Source organism: Colius striatus, chromosome 1 (assembly GCF_028858725.1).
Source record: "Colius striatus isolate bColStr4 chromosome 1, bColStr4.1.hap1, whole genome shotgun sequence".
NCBI lineage: Eukaryota > Metazoa > Chordata > Aves > Coliiformes > Coliidae > Colius > Colius striatus.
Genome location: NC_084759.1, coordinates 117,634,422 through 117,650,988, shown reverse-complemented (window position 1 = coordinate 117,650,988; position 16,567 = coordinate 117,634,422). Strand labels below are relative to the sequence as shown.

General features: G+C 41.4%; 1 protein-coding gene across 2 annotated transcripts; it reads right to left on the bottom strand.

Annotated features, from left to right (window-relative positions):
* Positions 1-1,308: 1,308 nt before the first annotated feature.
* Positions 1,309-14,894, bottom strand: TBX19 (T-box transcription factor 19). Of its 2 annotated transcripts, none has more exons than XM_061988703.1 (8): positions 14,535-14,894; positions 8,464-8,728; positions 6,489-6,623; positions 5,616-5,677; positions 4,456-4,517; positions 3,575-3,763; positions 2,582-2,714; positions 1,309-1,543 (listed from the first exon to the last, which is right to left on the bottom strand). In XM_061988703.1, the coding sequence occupies exons 1-8, from the start codon at positions 14,729-14,731 to the stop codon at positions 1,309-1,311; spliced, it is 1,278 nt and encodes a 425-aa protein (XP_061844687.1). In that variant the 5' UTR covers positions 14,732-14,894. The 2 variants fall into 2 exon arrangements, with proteins under 2 accessions (XP_061844687.1, XP_010208665.1); XM_010210363.2 differs by having other exon boundaries at positions 3,575-3,676; positions 14,535-14,731.
* Between the last annotated feature and the right edge of the window lie 1,673 nt (positions 14,895-16,567).

The following is a 16,567-nucleotide window of genomic DNA, read 5'->3' as shown; positions in this document are numbered from 1 at the left end:
TCTATCCAGCCACTATCAATGCTCGTGACTGTAAACAGAACTGAATTGCTGCTGGCTACTTCATTATAGAGAGATGTAGCTACACAAATTAGCTTGCAGTTTTTTCTTTATCCCTACAAGAGATCAAATGGCAGCACTTTCCTCTGAGTGAGCTTGCCTGAGGAGGTACATGAGAGGACAAGGAAGACTGGGAGACAACTGTTACTATGTTCATCACGCTAAAGGTTAGAAATCCCAGACACAATCAGGCCCCCACTATGCTAGATGTTGTACCATTACACAGAATAGGAGAAGCTTTAGCCTGAAAAAGGAAACTGAAACAGAAAAAAGGTGAGAGGGGAAATGGGTGCAAACACATGAGATACCATGCCCAAGAGCACACAGCCAGTCACTGGCCAAGGAACAGAAAAGTTCCTGTCCTGTCTATTTGCTTGTGGCAAAGCTACTTTAAATTGCTCAGAGGCTGTTATGTGAAAAAGACTGTAGGTGTGTTTACAGCTTGGAAAGGCACTAAGGAGATAATAAAACATTTATTCATATTTTATTTGTACTCTATACCTGAAGCAAAGTGGAAATGCAAGCTGAATCTCATTTCTATAATTCTTTTCCCTCCACTCTTTCAAAAATAGCACATTGGAACTTTTTATTTCAGTGACCATCACATCAGACTGTAAATGCTAAACTAGATGTCTTTCACCCTGCTGCTACAATGCAGCCATTTTCTCACCTTCAGTGTGTCCATTATCCCTACAGCACACAAACAGCAAACAGGAGCTGGAAAAAGGGACAGAGAATACTGTATGCAGATGGCGTTGTGGTGCTCATCCCCTGAATGATTTCATTTCAGGTGTTGTGAAAACCTTCATATGACAGATTGAGAATGTTTTAAAGCAGCACTGTCCCTTGACACTACCAGTTGCAAACTTGCTCACAATTTCCCCTGGACTTGGTTATTAGTTACAGGAAAGATTTCTTAAGTGACATGCAAATATCCATCTGCCATGTTGGCTTCACTCAATCCCATGTCTTTGACCGTTTTTTTAATGTGGTACAGAAGGAAAAATAACTATAAGGATTCTTTCTGGACATCATCCTGAATGACATCTAAAGGTTAAGCTGTTTCCCAAAACATTTCTTGCCTTTGCATTTTGGCTTCTCTGGCACACCAGAGGTGCATTATGGAAAGTGATGTTTGATGGAGTCAGCTTTCTGCATACACACCCCTGCTCTGAGATGCAGTTCTAGGGGGTCATTTGCCATTTATGCCAGTCTTGTTTGGCTGAGCTTCCATCATGAGCTGTCTGTCCATTAAAAGGAGTGTGAGGATGTCCACACAGAGTCAGCTAGTTTGGCTAGAGCAGTTTCCCCTTGCGTTTCCATGCTGCCAGACACCGGTCCCTGCAGAGGGATTTGGACTGATGATGCCGTGGATAAGGGGACATTACCCCTTAGAAACATGCTTGAAGGGCTGCTGTTCATCTCACTTCCTGGGTTGGTAACATTTACAGCGCTGTTGCTCACTGTCCACAGGCAAGGATAGTGGCTGGAAAAAAAGCAATACAATTTGAATTACTTGTTTTGAAGAATTTTCTCCTGCACAAGGCCTACTACAGTAAAATCAAGTGTGTCATCCGCTAAAGGTGGCTACCTGAATCAAGTAACTGAACTAGATCAGCCTTGCAGATCTTAAGTGAAAAACCACCAGCAACCATCAAATCCAGTGACCTTGGAGAGAGGCATGGAGAGAAACGTACAAAATACATCTGAGGTTTCAAGATATACAGATTTTTTTCATAAACATTTAAGAATTTTGAAGAATTGCAGCTGATTTTCCTGGCACCTAAATCAGAGAAGAAATCACAGAATCATGGGGTGGTAGGGGTTGGAAGGGACCTCTAGAGATTATCTAGTTCAACTCCCTGCTAAAGCCTCTATCAGGTGACATAGGAACACGTCCAGGTGGGTTTTGAAAACCTCCAGAGGAGGAGACTCCACACCATCCCTGGGCAGCCTGTGCCAGGGCTCCCTCACCCTCACAGGAAAGAAGTTTTTCCTCATGTTCAAATGGAACTTCCTGTGTTCCAGCTAGTGTCCATAGTGCATTTATTTGTGGAAAAGAAGAGGAAATACTTAATAATTAATTGACTGTCTAGGTCTAAATTCCAGCCATTCCCGTAACTGTTTACTCCCCTATGAGCAATATGTTAATAGCAGAACTTGAATTAGATTGCTACATCCCTGCGTGGAAGCAGGATCCTCATTTCATGCAGGAAAGTAGTGAGGAATATACAGGGAAAAACAATTTGGCTTTAAAATGCTCACAGACTGCAGATACTAGGGTTCTCTGTGACTGTTCCAAGTTCCTAGTTTTCAGCAGTGCTGGCTAAAAATGAAGCTTCCATTGATTTCAGAGCAGGAAATAATTAGCTTGTTGGAAAGATCTGCCCAGAAATCTCAAGTTAGGCACTTAGGCTATCTCAAATGCTGGACACTGATTAAAGCTCGGAACAAAGCATGAATCAGCAGAGCTTTCGTCTAAGCCCCGCTGCTCCTAGTACCAGAAGTTTTCCTGTAACCTTACCTGGGTCCTGGGCTGGCAGATCCCTTTGTGTGTGGCACTGAGAGCAAATTAGCATGTGGAGAGGGTGGCAAAGTCCAGCTGTCATGTCCTGAGAATACCTGAAGATTATTGCTGGAGCTCTCCAACAAATTAACTTTGAGGAGGGAAAAAAAACAAAGGTAACAAACAAATCCTTAGTGACTATTGCAGCAGCATTTTCTTAACCCAATAGAACTTGAGTAGGCCTGAGGAAGCAAAATTCCTAACCAAAGGTAAAAGGACAAAATTCGTGAGTTTCTTAAGAGAGTAGCAAGGTGGTATTGTAATTACAGGCATGATATATGAGAAAATGCAGCACAATAGACATGGGATATGCATTTTTGCAATTCTGATGAATAGTCTTTTCATTAATGATGATTGCCATATGACAGGCGATGTTTTGATACAGATTTCCTTATAACTCAAGCTTAAATACTTCCATTAAACAGGATGCCTTGCTGGTTTATCATTATCATGCAGATTACTTTATCCTTACTCTTATTTCTGGCCAATGTCCTCTGATCAAAGTAGAGTCAATTTCTGGAACTCTACTCCCAGATCTAGAGAGTGAAAGGGACTCAAAAGACATTCTAGCAATATCAAAATGCTCTCATCTTAAATCAGCTCCTACCACGTTCCTATGCGCTGCTTTGACTTGAGAGCACAACTGCTTTGTGGCATGACATTGAAACGAGGCTTGCAATGCTCTTTTTGTATAATTAGGAGCTGTACTTTAAGCAAGATAATTCACTCTCATTTATAATTAACAGTTACAAGGCATCCAGCTCTTTGTACCTCTTGTTTTGCTGCCTTAAACATACTCCACATGCAGGGTTCCATGTAGACTGTTACAGAGACTCATCATGCTCTTTCTTAGCCTCAGGTCTTGCTTCTTTTAATGCTTATGCCAACCTAAAGCAAGACTCAGACAGGCAGTGTCTGTCCCCTGGAAGCAAATCAGCATTACAGTTGTACCTGTAGGTGAAGGATTTCTCTGCACGTAGGAAGGTGGGTATGGAGCAGCCCGATGCCCTCGCAGTGCTGAATAGCGCTCACAGCTGTGGGTAGTGTGAGGAGCTGGCAGAGGCAAAGGCCCAGCATACTGGTAATTAGAGCTTCCTGATGCACACATTGTATCTGAGTTGGAAATCAACCAGCCACCTACTTTGAGGGGAAATATAAAAGAAAACTATTATTGTACTAAAAGACTGCAATATCATAAAGAAAGTAACTAGTCTGTTTGCATAATCAGCTGAGCCTCAGAAATACCAAGGAGATTCCAAGATTCTGGTTTATGGAACAACTGGTAATCCTTACCCTCTCCCCAGAAAAGCAAACCCTACCCAAACAAACAAACAAAAAAAACCCCCAACCTTCCCCAAAACCCAAAATCAAGTTCTGAAAACAGCTAACATAAAATGTCACAAACATCAGAGAACAAGTAAAAGAGAGGCTATCATTAAAACAAACACAGCCTCTCCTCCTCCCATTTTTTTAACCTGTACACTTAAGAAAGGTAATTCTATGGGTGACAAAAATATTCACAATTACAAATACAAAAGAAATAGGGGTCTGGGGGGAAGAAAGCCCTAAAAATGTCATACATCATTTTGACTCTGGATTCCTTTAAATATTGAGCAAGTGGATCACAAGGAAAATGATCTCTCTGCAGAAACTGTCACATTATTTCCTAGCGTGACGTCCCTTCAATCTTCTGTCTTTAGTAAAGGGTCACTTTCTATGAACACAGCTCAGGACTCAGTGAGTGACTGGTATGATTCTGTTATGCAAATCCTAGGTTTCCAGCACCTATTATACTGCACGAAACTCCCAGTTGACACAAATAAAAACCTTACAATGAGAATATGTCGTATGTTGTCCTTCAGAGACAGCTTCTGGAGCATCCTTGGGATGGCTTCTGAAAAGGAAAATATTTACTGATAAGGCTTCTCATTGAGAATTTTTTTTTTGTTTTTTAAAAGAGTTAAAACCAGAATTATTCACTAAAATAAATGTTAAAAAAGGTAAGTTAAAAGGGAAGGAAATCCATCATTTTAACCACTTTCTAGGCAGCGATAGAATTTTCTACAGTCTGCCATAAAGGAAGCAGGAACTTATATTTCATGACATGCATAAAAATGTTCCTGAATTTGTGCCAAACTTTGAGGCTGAACTTGGAATTTTGAATCTACCTGAGGGCACCGATCCTGTTTGCATCACCAGCCTCAGCCTGGCCTCCCTCACTGACTACTGCTCAGTCAGGCAAGCTGAAGGCAGCATTCCCCTTCCCTGGGCTGGAAATACTGATGCTGAGACATGGCAGCTTCTCAAGCAGTGAGAGGAATGGAAGGAAATACAGATTCTCCTGCAAGGCACGTGGATGCTTCACATGCCAGAAGACACAGCAGATCCAAATAAAACTGTTAGGAGTTATAGATTGGAATGCATCATTTGGATGCCCCATTGCATTAGCATGGATGATGCAAGTAAAACTTTGAAACAAAAACCACAATTTGTTTCTGATGGAAGCATCTGACACTTCTTAAACCATTAAGTCACTTTTAATAAACACATCATACTTTATTACACAGATTTAATAATAGCAGTGTAGTTACATTACAGTCACAGTGCAATTTCCCTTTAGTAATGCTTTTTGACATCTACAGTTAACTTCTATTCTCTCTGAGCTATCAAATTGTGGGATTCATTTGGGTTCAAGTACAATGCAGTGGATGTACATACTGTATAACATTACTGGGGAAGTTCATACCATCTCATTTCAAGCTTCCTGTATAGACAGTGCAAAGTCCTGGGATCCTCAAGAGGATATTCACCTGCTTCAGATCCCATTGCAATAATGATATAGAGAGTTTCCCCACTAATATCAGTTGATTGACTCCAGATTTAAGACAGTAGAAACAAGATTAGGTTCTATAATTTCTTTTACATTTTGATGACACAGTTTTAACCATATCAGCGGCAAAATGCTACTGGAGCAAGAAAAATATGAACTCACCTTTCTTTTGCATCCAGGAAGGCTTTGGCAAAGGGATTATACTTGATTTTGAGAGCTGTTATCTTGAGTTTACAGAAAACAAGGCAAGTTAGTGAAGGCAGTTTGGAATAGAAGCCTGACAAAACATCTCTCAGAGTTTTCTAAGTGGAATGGTGTCGGTTAGCCTAACAAAATACATCCCAGCTCATGGTGCTTGCCAGGGCTGGTTAGAAAAGGGCTTTGCTTGTTAGAGTGCTGTGTGCTGATCAATGCCATGAGCAGAAAACCAGTCAGGACAGTCTAATGGATCAGTTTGATAATTCCTGTGGGATAGTAAACTCTTTCAAGACAGTTTAAATACTGAATTCCTACCAATTTTGAATCAAATCTGCACCACTACTAGCTAAGGGACATGGCACATGAGCTTGCAGTTGTTGCCATCCAAAGCATCCCTCAATTACAACTTTGAGGTTGGGAAGAAATCTTCCAATGGAGTGTTGTGCTGTTCTGCAACTGCATGTACTGTAAGGGGTGGAGAGAAATAAAATTGTCCTTATAACTATTGGTCATTCCTGGAGAAAGATATTGGACTTGATTTTAGAGTTTGTTCTTTTTCCAGTAAAGGATTGGGACGCCAGGACAGATGGACCAATCTGGAATGGTTGTGACAGGATATTAAGCTAAACCTAGCTTAGTACTGCAGCCAGACACTAGATTAGACAATGTTCTACTGCAGAGAGGAGAGAGACCATTAGGCTTGAGGGAGCATTACACTGCATGGGACTGCTGGGGAAGCAAGAAAAGGGCCAGTCTGTCCATGCTGATATTGTAGTCAATAAGCTTTTAATAGATCTCATTAATGGTGGCCAGGAGCATAGTGTGGCATTTGCCTACCTCTTCATTTTGATAGGCAGTCACAGCTATGAACTGCGTCTCAGGGAAGGAGCAGTTCATCACCATCCGGTGGGGGCCTCCTACACGAACTATGTGCACCTGGGGCTCATATTTGTGCAGGGAGTTCAACATTATCTGCAGAAAACAAAACAGAGAGACAGACCCCAGTGCCACTCTGATATCTGGCTCTATAATAGACCAGATAACCCTGCTAAATCTCCCCAGTCAGTGACTACTGGGAGCAGAAGGGCAGATGCATTCCTCCCTTCTGATGAAACACTGGACTGAATGGAATGAGACTTCATTCATTTAAAACTTTCAATACAGCAGTCTTAGTATTTGTGTTAGCATCCATGGCCTTCAAACCATTGGCTTCCACTGAATTGGAGGCTGTTGAAACAGTTAAGGGGCAATCCCTGACCTGCTTCTACTGTCAGACTCAGAGTCACCATCACAGAAATCATGGCCAGGAAGGAGCTGAGGCAGTCACCTAGTCATCTTTCTGGGCAAGATAAAGTGTGTCTAAACAAGCCTTGACAGATGTCTCGAACTTGGCATTAAAAGTTGTGAGAAGCATTAATTGCATTATATGTTTTCCTCAGTGGTCTATTACATTGCTTAATTCTATCACAAGAAAAATCATACTTTTTAAAATAAAACCTGTACTTTGGAGAGTGTTGTGTGAATACATACAGATAGATAGATAGATCTATATGGAAGAATGCAGTCATTAGCATAAAACACTGCTAGTGACAGAAGAGAAAGCTGAAGCACAGAGTGGCATTATGGTTTACCTTAACACTGTTGTTAAGATTTCAAAAGAAAACAAGAGGATCTTCAGTAATTTGTTTAGTGACTTTTATTCAGTGACTTTTGGATGGGCTCTGTTTCTGTTTACGGCTTTTCCTTCCCTGCTTTCTACTTTTGTCCTCTCCACTTCACCATATGTATGTATCATGTTCCCTTGTTTTTTCCTCAGGGTCTCTTTGACCCTCCAAGTTGGTTTACTGTAGCTTTTATACCCCCATGCATGCTTTTCTAAGGCCATTGACTTTTCTGAGGTCCTGGTTGCAAGATGAGAATCTGCAAACTGAGATCCCGTTCTACACGTCACAATAAATCTCATGTTTTGATTCCATGTGTGACTTCAGAAAAGTCAAGTCCTCTTTCTGTTCTCCAGCCTGTAAAAACTGAAATAATTTCCTACCTAATTAGAGTACTAGGCTTATGAAGGAACCTCATCAACCTAATAGAAATAACAGATAGAGAACCTATAATATTCACATGAAAGAAATTGATTTTGGGCTGACATATATCATCCAATGTAGGAGTTTTGCACAAAACAAACAAGCACACAAAAGGTCTTGTGCAACATTTACCTGTAGATGCATCATCAAAAATAAAATATGAAGCAAAACTAATTTTCCTGTTTGCATTTTTAAGGGGTTCAAAGAGAAAGTCACTTATTTCTGGAACATGTGGTTTCTTTCCAAAGGCCAAAGCTGATTCAATACAATATTGATAATTATCATGATGCAGAAGCAGACATAGTAATTATTTCATTTAGGAGCAGCCTTTTATTCTGCTATCTGACTCCTGCCAACATTCCACTTACACCAAACAACATGGGGGAACACAACAAAAACCTAATACCCGTGACCATTTTTTCCCCCTTCTCTGAAGTCCTATGTGAAAATCCCCAGCACACAAGACCAACTCTGAAAAGCCCCCTGATGATTAAGTAAACCACAGCACTCTGTCTCTCTTAACATCAAGAAGTCCATTAAAATCTGAAAGCGCCAATTAAGGCCTGTTTATTCCTGTTTACATTTGGCCTCCAGAGAATAATTGGCATCTGTGGGTGAAGAGGCCTGTAAGGGCCTCTATAATTACATAAATGCACCCTTGATATTTCTTGATTGGTAGGTGCTTGCAATTGAAGCCAAGAGGTGTATGGGGAAACATCAGGCCATACCTGCCCACTTCCATTGAGCTTGTTGGTAAGTTTGACTTTGCTGAAGGAAATGGCAGCTTTCATCCAATGGGCCCCAAAGTTGGGGGAATCTGGGTGGATGTAGACGCAGCTGTGGTTTGGTGGCTCTGGTTTGCCTGCCGGCACCCATTCCCCGTTGACGTACTTCCAGCGGTGGCCGTCGGTCGGGGCAAAGTCCAACAGGAAGGAATACATGGCGTTGGGGTCCAAGCCAGACACACTGATCTTCAAAACGGGGAACATTCGTCTGGCCAGGAGACAAAAAGAGAGACATCACTGGAAATTGGGTTTGAAAGATTCTCCTTAGCATGTTTGTGACCAGATACTCACAGATTAAGTAAACATAAAAAACATCCTTCCTGCCTCCCTCCCTCCCTCCCTCCCTCCCTCAATGTAGCTGAAGAAGTCTCTTAAAAGTTAATCCTTCATTTTATTTTTGGTTCATTTCAAACATTTGGGGAAAAAACAACATATCATCTCCAAAGTAGGGCACTAAGGTCTTAATTTTGTGAAGAGTTATGAACATAATGATTTGTGTATAGTATCAGCAGAGTCCATGGGATCTGGACATGCTAAATATACCCTTAGGTGTGGGATAGTAAGTCATGAACAGAATTGAACAGGGTTGAAAAAGAAGGTGGAGCTGAACCACAGATTCACAGCATTAACTGCAGAATCCTATTACAAAGCACACTTCTTTGGTGCTTAGACTCCCCTGCCCATACTCTGCCCAGTGGCTGAGTTGCACTTTGTCTGAGTTTGGATATATCCTCTGAAATCTCCAGCAATCAGGACACAATCCCAGCCCAGTACTCATCAGAGTCCAGTTAAATTTATTGACTACGCTGTTCTGTATAAAAGGTTTCTCTCCCTTCCTTTGAAGTGGCAGTCATACTCTACAATCTTTGTGAGCAAAGTCAGTCAGTTCCCTCTCTCATTTCCCGTGGTTCTTGTGTTAATCCCCAACATGTCTCACTTGAGTGATGGTTTGCAGGTAGCACTATAGTCTGCTACGTTTTCCTTGTCTAAAAATAATTCTTTATCATGATTGTGCCAGGTTAGTCTGGCATGACTTTAATAAAAAGCCTTTTTAACTCACTTTCCATTTTCTTCTACATATTTCATTACTCTTTTCTTCAAAACCTGATTCTTATTACAGGGATGTATTGAAAAGTCTGTAGTTAGCTCAAACATCTTTTCTCCCTTTCTTTAAGTGCAAGTATTCATGTACTGTCCCACTAACACTTAATGAATTTCCAATTTGAGAAATCTGGTTAAAATCCTTGCCATTAGACCTTGCACATGGCAGCTCTTCTACTGATTTGGTCCCATCCTTCCATATTCCCTGACCTTACCAGCTTTATCAGATTCTTCTGCTTTTAGTTCCACCTTACATGCAATGTTGTCTTTTCCTAAGCTCTAAACATCTATTATCCAGCCTTGCCACAGTCTCTGTGCTTTTAAAACTCAAATCCTTCCTCTGTTTAGTTTGGGGGAAGTGCTCTTTTTGTGCCTAAAAGTCCAATGCCACTTTTTCTCGATCTCTTTTTAATTTGTGTTTTTCCTTTGTAAAGGAGATTTGCAACAGCTTACAGATAGAATTTCACCAGTTTCCTGTCTGTCCCAGTATTGTGATCCACATCACACAGCTCTGAATTGGCATCGCAGTGCCCAAAAATCTGCAGCAACAGAGTTATCAGGGCACCAACAGTTTCAGGAACTGGGAGAAAATTGTAGTCAGATGAACAGAGGAGTCTCCCAACAAAGGTATCTTGTTCATTATGTTTACTCCACTTGATCTTAGCCAAAAGGCCTAGAAGCAATAGATTCTAGGTTAACCTGCTTTAGCAGGGAGGTTGGACTAGATGATCTCTAGAGGTCTCTTCCAACTCGCACCATTCTGTGATTCAGTTTCTCAGCTTGTCAAGGAACACATGTCATTACTGTGGAGGATTATTATAGCTGTTACATATGGCCTTCTACGTTCTTCTTATATGAGTAAGAGGCCTCCCTGACCCAGACACATCCATACTGACCCCCTCTCCTGGCAACTGCCGTTTTGTCATGCCACATATTTACATACACAGGCCAATGAATACTGAGGCTCCTTTCCTCTATGAGTACGGAGAGACTGGTTACGTCAAGCAACCACAGCAGTTGCCTGAGGTTCGTGGCAATGGGGCTAAGGTAAGGTAGCTCTCTAGACTTAGGTCACAGTGCAAGATGTCCAAAAAAAACATGAGAAGGGAACTGAAACTCCAAAGGGACACCAAAAGTCTCTGCCCATGCAGCCATACTCTCTGGGGACATCCAACTGCAGATTGGTAACAATCTCCTGTGACATCTCACTCATCACCTTCCTTTCTGTACCCTTTTATATAGTTCTTGCTGTATACATTCAGCATCTTCTGCTGACAAGAAAAAATAGGATTTGAGAAATTTGAGATTTTTCATCTAATATAATTACTTGGTGACCTAGGGCCAGTGCAACATTGAGAAAGATATATTGAGCCATGATCTTTCTAAATAGTTAGCTTAGCTTAGGATTTATCTGCTACTTTTAATGTGTCTTTCTGACCAGGATACACCAGGTATTGAACCGGGATGTGATAAAAAGTATGAGTGCATTTCTCCCTGCACACCCCCCCACCCTGTCCACTACAGTCAGTCTTCAAAGTAACTCTGATATTTAGCTGAAATTGGAGGGGAAAATTCATCACATGAAAATTTAATTTCACTAGAACTCACAGAACTATCTGTATTATACAGAGATCACCTATTCCTCTGCCCACAATGCAGACTTCTCTGCCTTTCTACTTGAGAGGTTTGAGTTTATCCCCAAAAGACCTATAGACTGAAGAGAATACAGTCATCATTAACTCTAACCTCCTGTACCAGGGAGGTTATAGCACGTTCCTGCGTTAACCTGCTCCATGTATAGTTAATCCCTGCCTCACTTGGAACAGCATGTTTTGACTATATAGATTCTAACAGTAGAAAACTTACTACCTCACTCGTTCTGCTAAGGAAGTGGCTTCACTGTTAAAATTACATTTGTCTGTCTTTTAGTGTGGCAAAAGATGATTTCTCCAAATTTGTTTCTGTCATTATGTTTGTTTCAATAATCAGACAGACACACACATGACCTCCATTACTGCACTAGCCTCTTCAGCCTCTACTTAAGCCTCTCTGTTTATTTAGAGCAGATCTGCTACAATTACTCCACACTACAGAACTTGAGTGGGAAGATGTTTGATACCAAACTGGAATGTGTAGTAACCAGGAAACTTGCTTTAGCATTTAAGCCTGGGAAGGTCTTCTTTCCCCCTACTCACATTTGCCTGCATTGATCCACCGTGGATTCTCCCTGTACACAGAGGGGAACTGTGCCACCTTCTTGCCTCCAGGCAATAATGTGGACTACAAAGTCTCAGAATATTGCGTAGCTAACATGGTACAAGCACTGAGAGAAAAAAACCTGCTCAATCAGATAACAGAGCATTTGATATTGAAATGCCGATTGAATATGATCAATTGAGTAAAGCAGGAGATTGATTCCCACCATATCAGCTGCACCTGTTGAGATGCACTTTGTGATATGGCATGCATTTTAATTTCACTGATATTTATCCTGTTCAGAATATATCTGTCTTCCCTGTGTACTTAGGCATATTGCTATGGCAGGTGATTAATATAATGAAGCACGATTCAGCAACGGAGACATATCTGCATATTAACATTGAAGTTGGTTCATCTAATTATGATATTGGGACCCTCACTACCAATTAGGGATAACTCAATCACTGCAGATAGAATTGTGCATGCTAGAATTTGACACTTGGAAGATCACTAATCAATCAGCCTTTCATTCTCTGGGATGCTCGGCTTTCTGTTTAATTTCTGAATTTGGCCAACAATGCATATCCACACAAACTCAGTTTTCACATGCAGAAGTTCAGACTGGCTCTTCTTGTTAGTTGCAGAACAGAGTTTTCAAAAGTGTTCTTACACCCTTCAGCAAGAAATGACTGAGTTGGTTCTACCAATTTAAGCAGTAGCAGAATTAGATCAATATTTTTTCTATTGAGAATCCCTCTGGAGACAATCCTGGTGAAGAATCCTGGACCTGAAAAACCCCTCAGCATGTACAGGAAATTGTGTCAAGTTTGTCTGCTTTTGAATAGCATGGAGATGTTCAGAGAGCTTTGCTGCGAGCCATTTTATTTCCTAATTTTGGTGCACTGATGTATTTGTATGGAAGATACTTTCAGAAATGCAAGAGATCCCTTTTCATAGCCCCTGATGCTATGGTAAGTTTCTTAAAAGGATTTATGCAGATGACGGTGTGACATATCTTCATAATTTTTTTATTTTGAGAACGCTGTGGTTTGATCATTAAAAACCTACTTCTGCCCCCACTGACTTTCCTAGAGCTGTCACTGGCTTTAGGAAAAATAGGATCGAGCTGATAAGCAGTGTATAACTTAAAGAAAAATAAGGCAGCGTACTTGATTAAATAAAAAGCAATCAGGCATATTCAAATAACAAAAGGTTCCCTTGTCGTCATCATAAACAGACTTTATGTATTGCAGTCATCTAGATGTTTTAGAACCAATTTAACCATTATTTATATTAACTGAGAAGAAAGAAACTGAAAAAACCTCGTTGTGCAATTCTCTGTACCAAAACATTAATTTGAGGTAAGCTTATCTTACCTCATTTTGGTCACTCACACTGCCAAGGAGTCTGTTTGAGCTTCTGTACACTAAGTTCACTTGGAAGATTTTTTTAGCTCAACAGCAGTTTTAAAAGCAATTTAAATTAAGCAAAAGCAGCTTCTTGGTGTAATGAGAATCTCAGCAGATTATTTCTACCGCTATAGATTGTGAGGAGGAATCAGAATGACAATAAGTAGCGTTACACCAAGAAATTATGTTTTGGGAAGACAGGTGTTCTCTCAACAGAATAACCTTGCTAAGCCAATCGATTACATTTTTCCTTTTAACTGCTTTTACCTGTATTTCTTGTCAATTTATGCTTAACAGTAATATCATCTACAAATTCTGCTAAATCAAAGTCTGCAAAATTAATCAGTCACACCAGATGCATAAATCTTTCTCTCCATCTCTTAATTCTTCTCTGCTATGTGGATCTCCTGAAAGGTCTCACAAAATAAATGTGTGCATGCAGAGGGGTGTTGAGGGTGCATTAAATGAAAACCTTAGTACCACTGTACCAGCAAACCGTATCCTAGTAGCTGCCCATCTGTTATGGGCTGGACAGTGCTGTCAGCCCAGTTCAGAGCAGAACCTCTGCGGAGAGCCCCCTTCAAGTCAGTGTCTGACTCAGAATTACTGTCCTTCTTGATCGGTTTTGCACACTTCTCCTGTGCCTTCCTGTGTTCCCTGAACAGTAAGATATGTTCTACATTTACAACACAATATTTTGTCTTTCTAAAACTGTGTGTTAACCAATATTCTGCTCTTGCTTCCAAGGGCACCATAGTGGGACTATGCAATACAGACTGCATATGCATGCCACATAGCGCACAGCTTTATTGTACCCCATTCTGGTACAGAGTGCCTGTACAAGCTGCTAGTATCCCAGGCCACAGGGACAGGAACTGCAGCTGTGGATAAGACCGCCAATCTGGCCCCATACAGTAATTTGAGGTCTACAGGTAAGGACTTACTAATAAAAGCTGATGATTATTAGTACAAGAAGTCATTGAAAAAGTTTTGAAAGGTACCATCTATTCTCTTGCAAAAGTTTCCTCTTTGTGCAACTTTAAGTCAATCAATGCACCTGTCCAGCATTTTTCACAAGCAGGAATAAATGGGGGCAAGAATGGCTTAGCAGTGACCAAAAAGGAGCAAGGACACTCCATTCTGTTCATATGCTGGTTTTAGGGGACTGCGAGGCTGCAGGGAGAAAACTGTGATGCGCTCATTGCAGTTCTTTTGAGTCTGCACACACAGTTTGTTAAGATACCACATAACCCCCCGGCTGCCATCTACACTTAGCCCACAGTGCTGAGCCGGCCGATCACTCACCTGCCGTTCTTGGTCACGATCATCTCATTAGTGACTTCCCTGAATCTCTGCCAGAGTGTCGCATCCTCTAAGACGACCTGGAGCTGTTTCTCAGTGGGGTCGCCTTTGTCTCTCCCAGCCCGGAGTTCACTCTCCACCACGCTGAGTAGCCTGGAGACGGTGCAGTCGCTGGGTTTTTTGCAGCCCAGGTCTGTCATGACGACTTTACTGCCAGAAACTTCAGATAGCTGTTAAAAGACAAAAATAATGAGCTAAACCGAAAAGCAAGTCAGGTCCTTGGGAACCGTCTGACAAAACGTGCTCTCCTCACTCTTTTGCAACTGCCTAGCTCTTTCCTCTGGAAGTCCCAATGGGCAGTGACACCAGCCTGTGGAGGTTTCTGCACACACTCCACACAAAAAGAGGACTATCTCCTAATTACCTGTCAGACGGTCAGGTGGGTGGCAGGCTGATGACTCAATTGGCTGCCTTGAAAGAAGAGTCCTCCATCCAAATTAGCATGCTTTTATCTTTTTTCAACCTGAAGTGGGTCTAATTGTTCTGCTTGAGAACCCGGTTTCCATTAATGAAAATTGTTTCATTTCCAGGCTGAAACAATGCATGGAAATTGCGTTCACGCTGATGCGGACTCTGACTGAAGGAGCTGGTAACAGTCAAGATAGTTACACAGAGAAAGTAGTCTTAAAAATCTTTCCACCTGGCATGTTGAATAAACACACTAACCTCGTTCTTCTGTGCTCCTAAATCAAAATGTAATAGTAGAAGATCCTTCTGCACTGAGGTATCAATGCGCAAGGAGAAGGTAGCATCCCTACACTCCGCCGCTGATGCCTATTGTGTCCATCCCTCAGTCCCACTGTCATTCACAAAATCGCTGCTGCATCCTGCAAGCAGCTGAACTCTTCCTCTGGCTGCACTTCCAGAGATAGACTCTGTGCCTCTGGGGTTAGGTGTGAGCCTGCCTTCCCCAAGGCTCTGCTCAAGGTCCATCTCATGCAAAAGCTCCCTCAGCATCCCTAAAATAGCTGTTCCCTCTCTCCTCAGGCTGAGACCTCCTCTGATAAGCTTAACTCAGCTGCCCATTCCCTCCACCAAGAAGCCACCATTTTACTGAGAAGTCCAACACTCTCAGAACTCGTCAAGGATATGGAGACCTGGGTTCAGTTCCACACTAAAGGAATTAGTGAAGGCCACATGAATCCTGGTGACCTGTAAACACTCAACTTTGGCACATAATAAGGCATTCAAGTGCCTAATTTATCCTGATGTATCTAACTCTGATGGAATCTCTGAAATTTCTGGTCTGTGAGACATGACATACTCAGGGACTTGACTATAAATATTATTTGCTCCAGTATGTTTTCAGAGAAACATATTTTCTGTCTACTTATTGAGAACTTGGTGTTCATTTACTTCAGTAGCCCCTGTTCAGTTCCTGTGCTTCCAGTACTTTCTAAAAGATTAAATGACTTGGTGGATCACTGATGGGATTTATAAAGACAAGAAAGATTCTGGCAAACTTTGTAAAACAGGGTTTTAATTAAATCCCTCATCTGACATGGCTCAACCGATCTTGCAGTTAAAAAACCTGAAACATACCATCTACCTAAGGAGTAAGGGACGGAGCTTGTAGGTCTTATGTTGTATGGCACCTTATGTGGTAAATAGTTCTTCTAATCCACCAAGTTGTACATGGAGTAAGGATATTGGCTGCAAGTCCTCAAAACTACATGTCTGCAGCAATGTGATGTTCTGCAGAAAACTTTAAGAGAGAACCCTCAATTCCTAGCAACCTCAGTACCATTGGAAGGTGCAAACCGGGCAGGTCTAAGGTGTTTTTACAACTGGGTAATCCCAATCATGCTACTTTCAAGTTTCACATATCTTTCTTCTCTTCAGCCTTTATGTTCTTTTTTTAAATTAGTAACTCATAACAGTTTCAGTCGCTTCACTCTGTGAGTTACACTAGATGTCAAATATCTTCTGGTTAATATCCAGCCCACTTTCACTGTTGAGCAACTGAAAAATATACT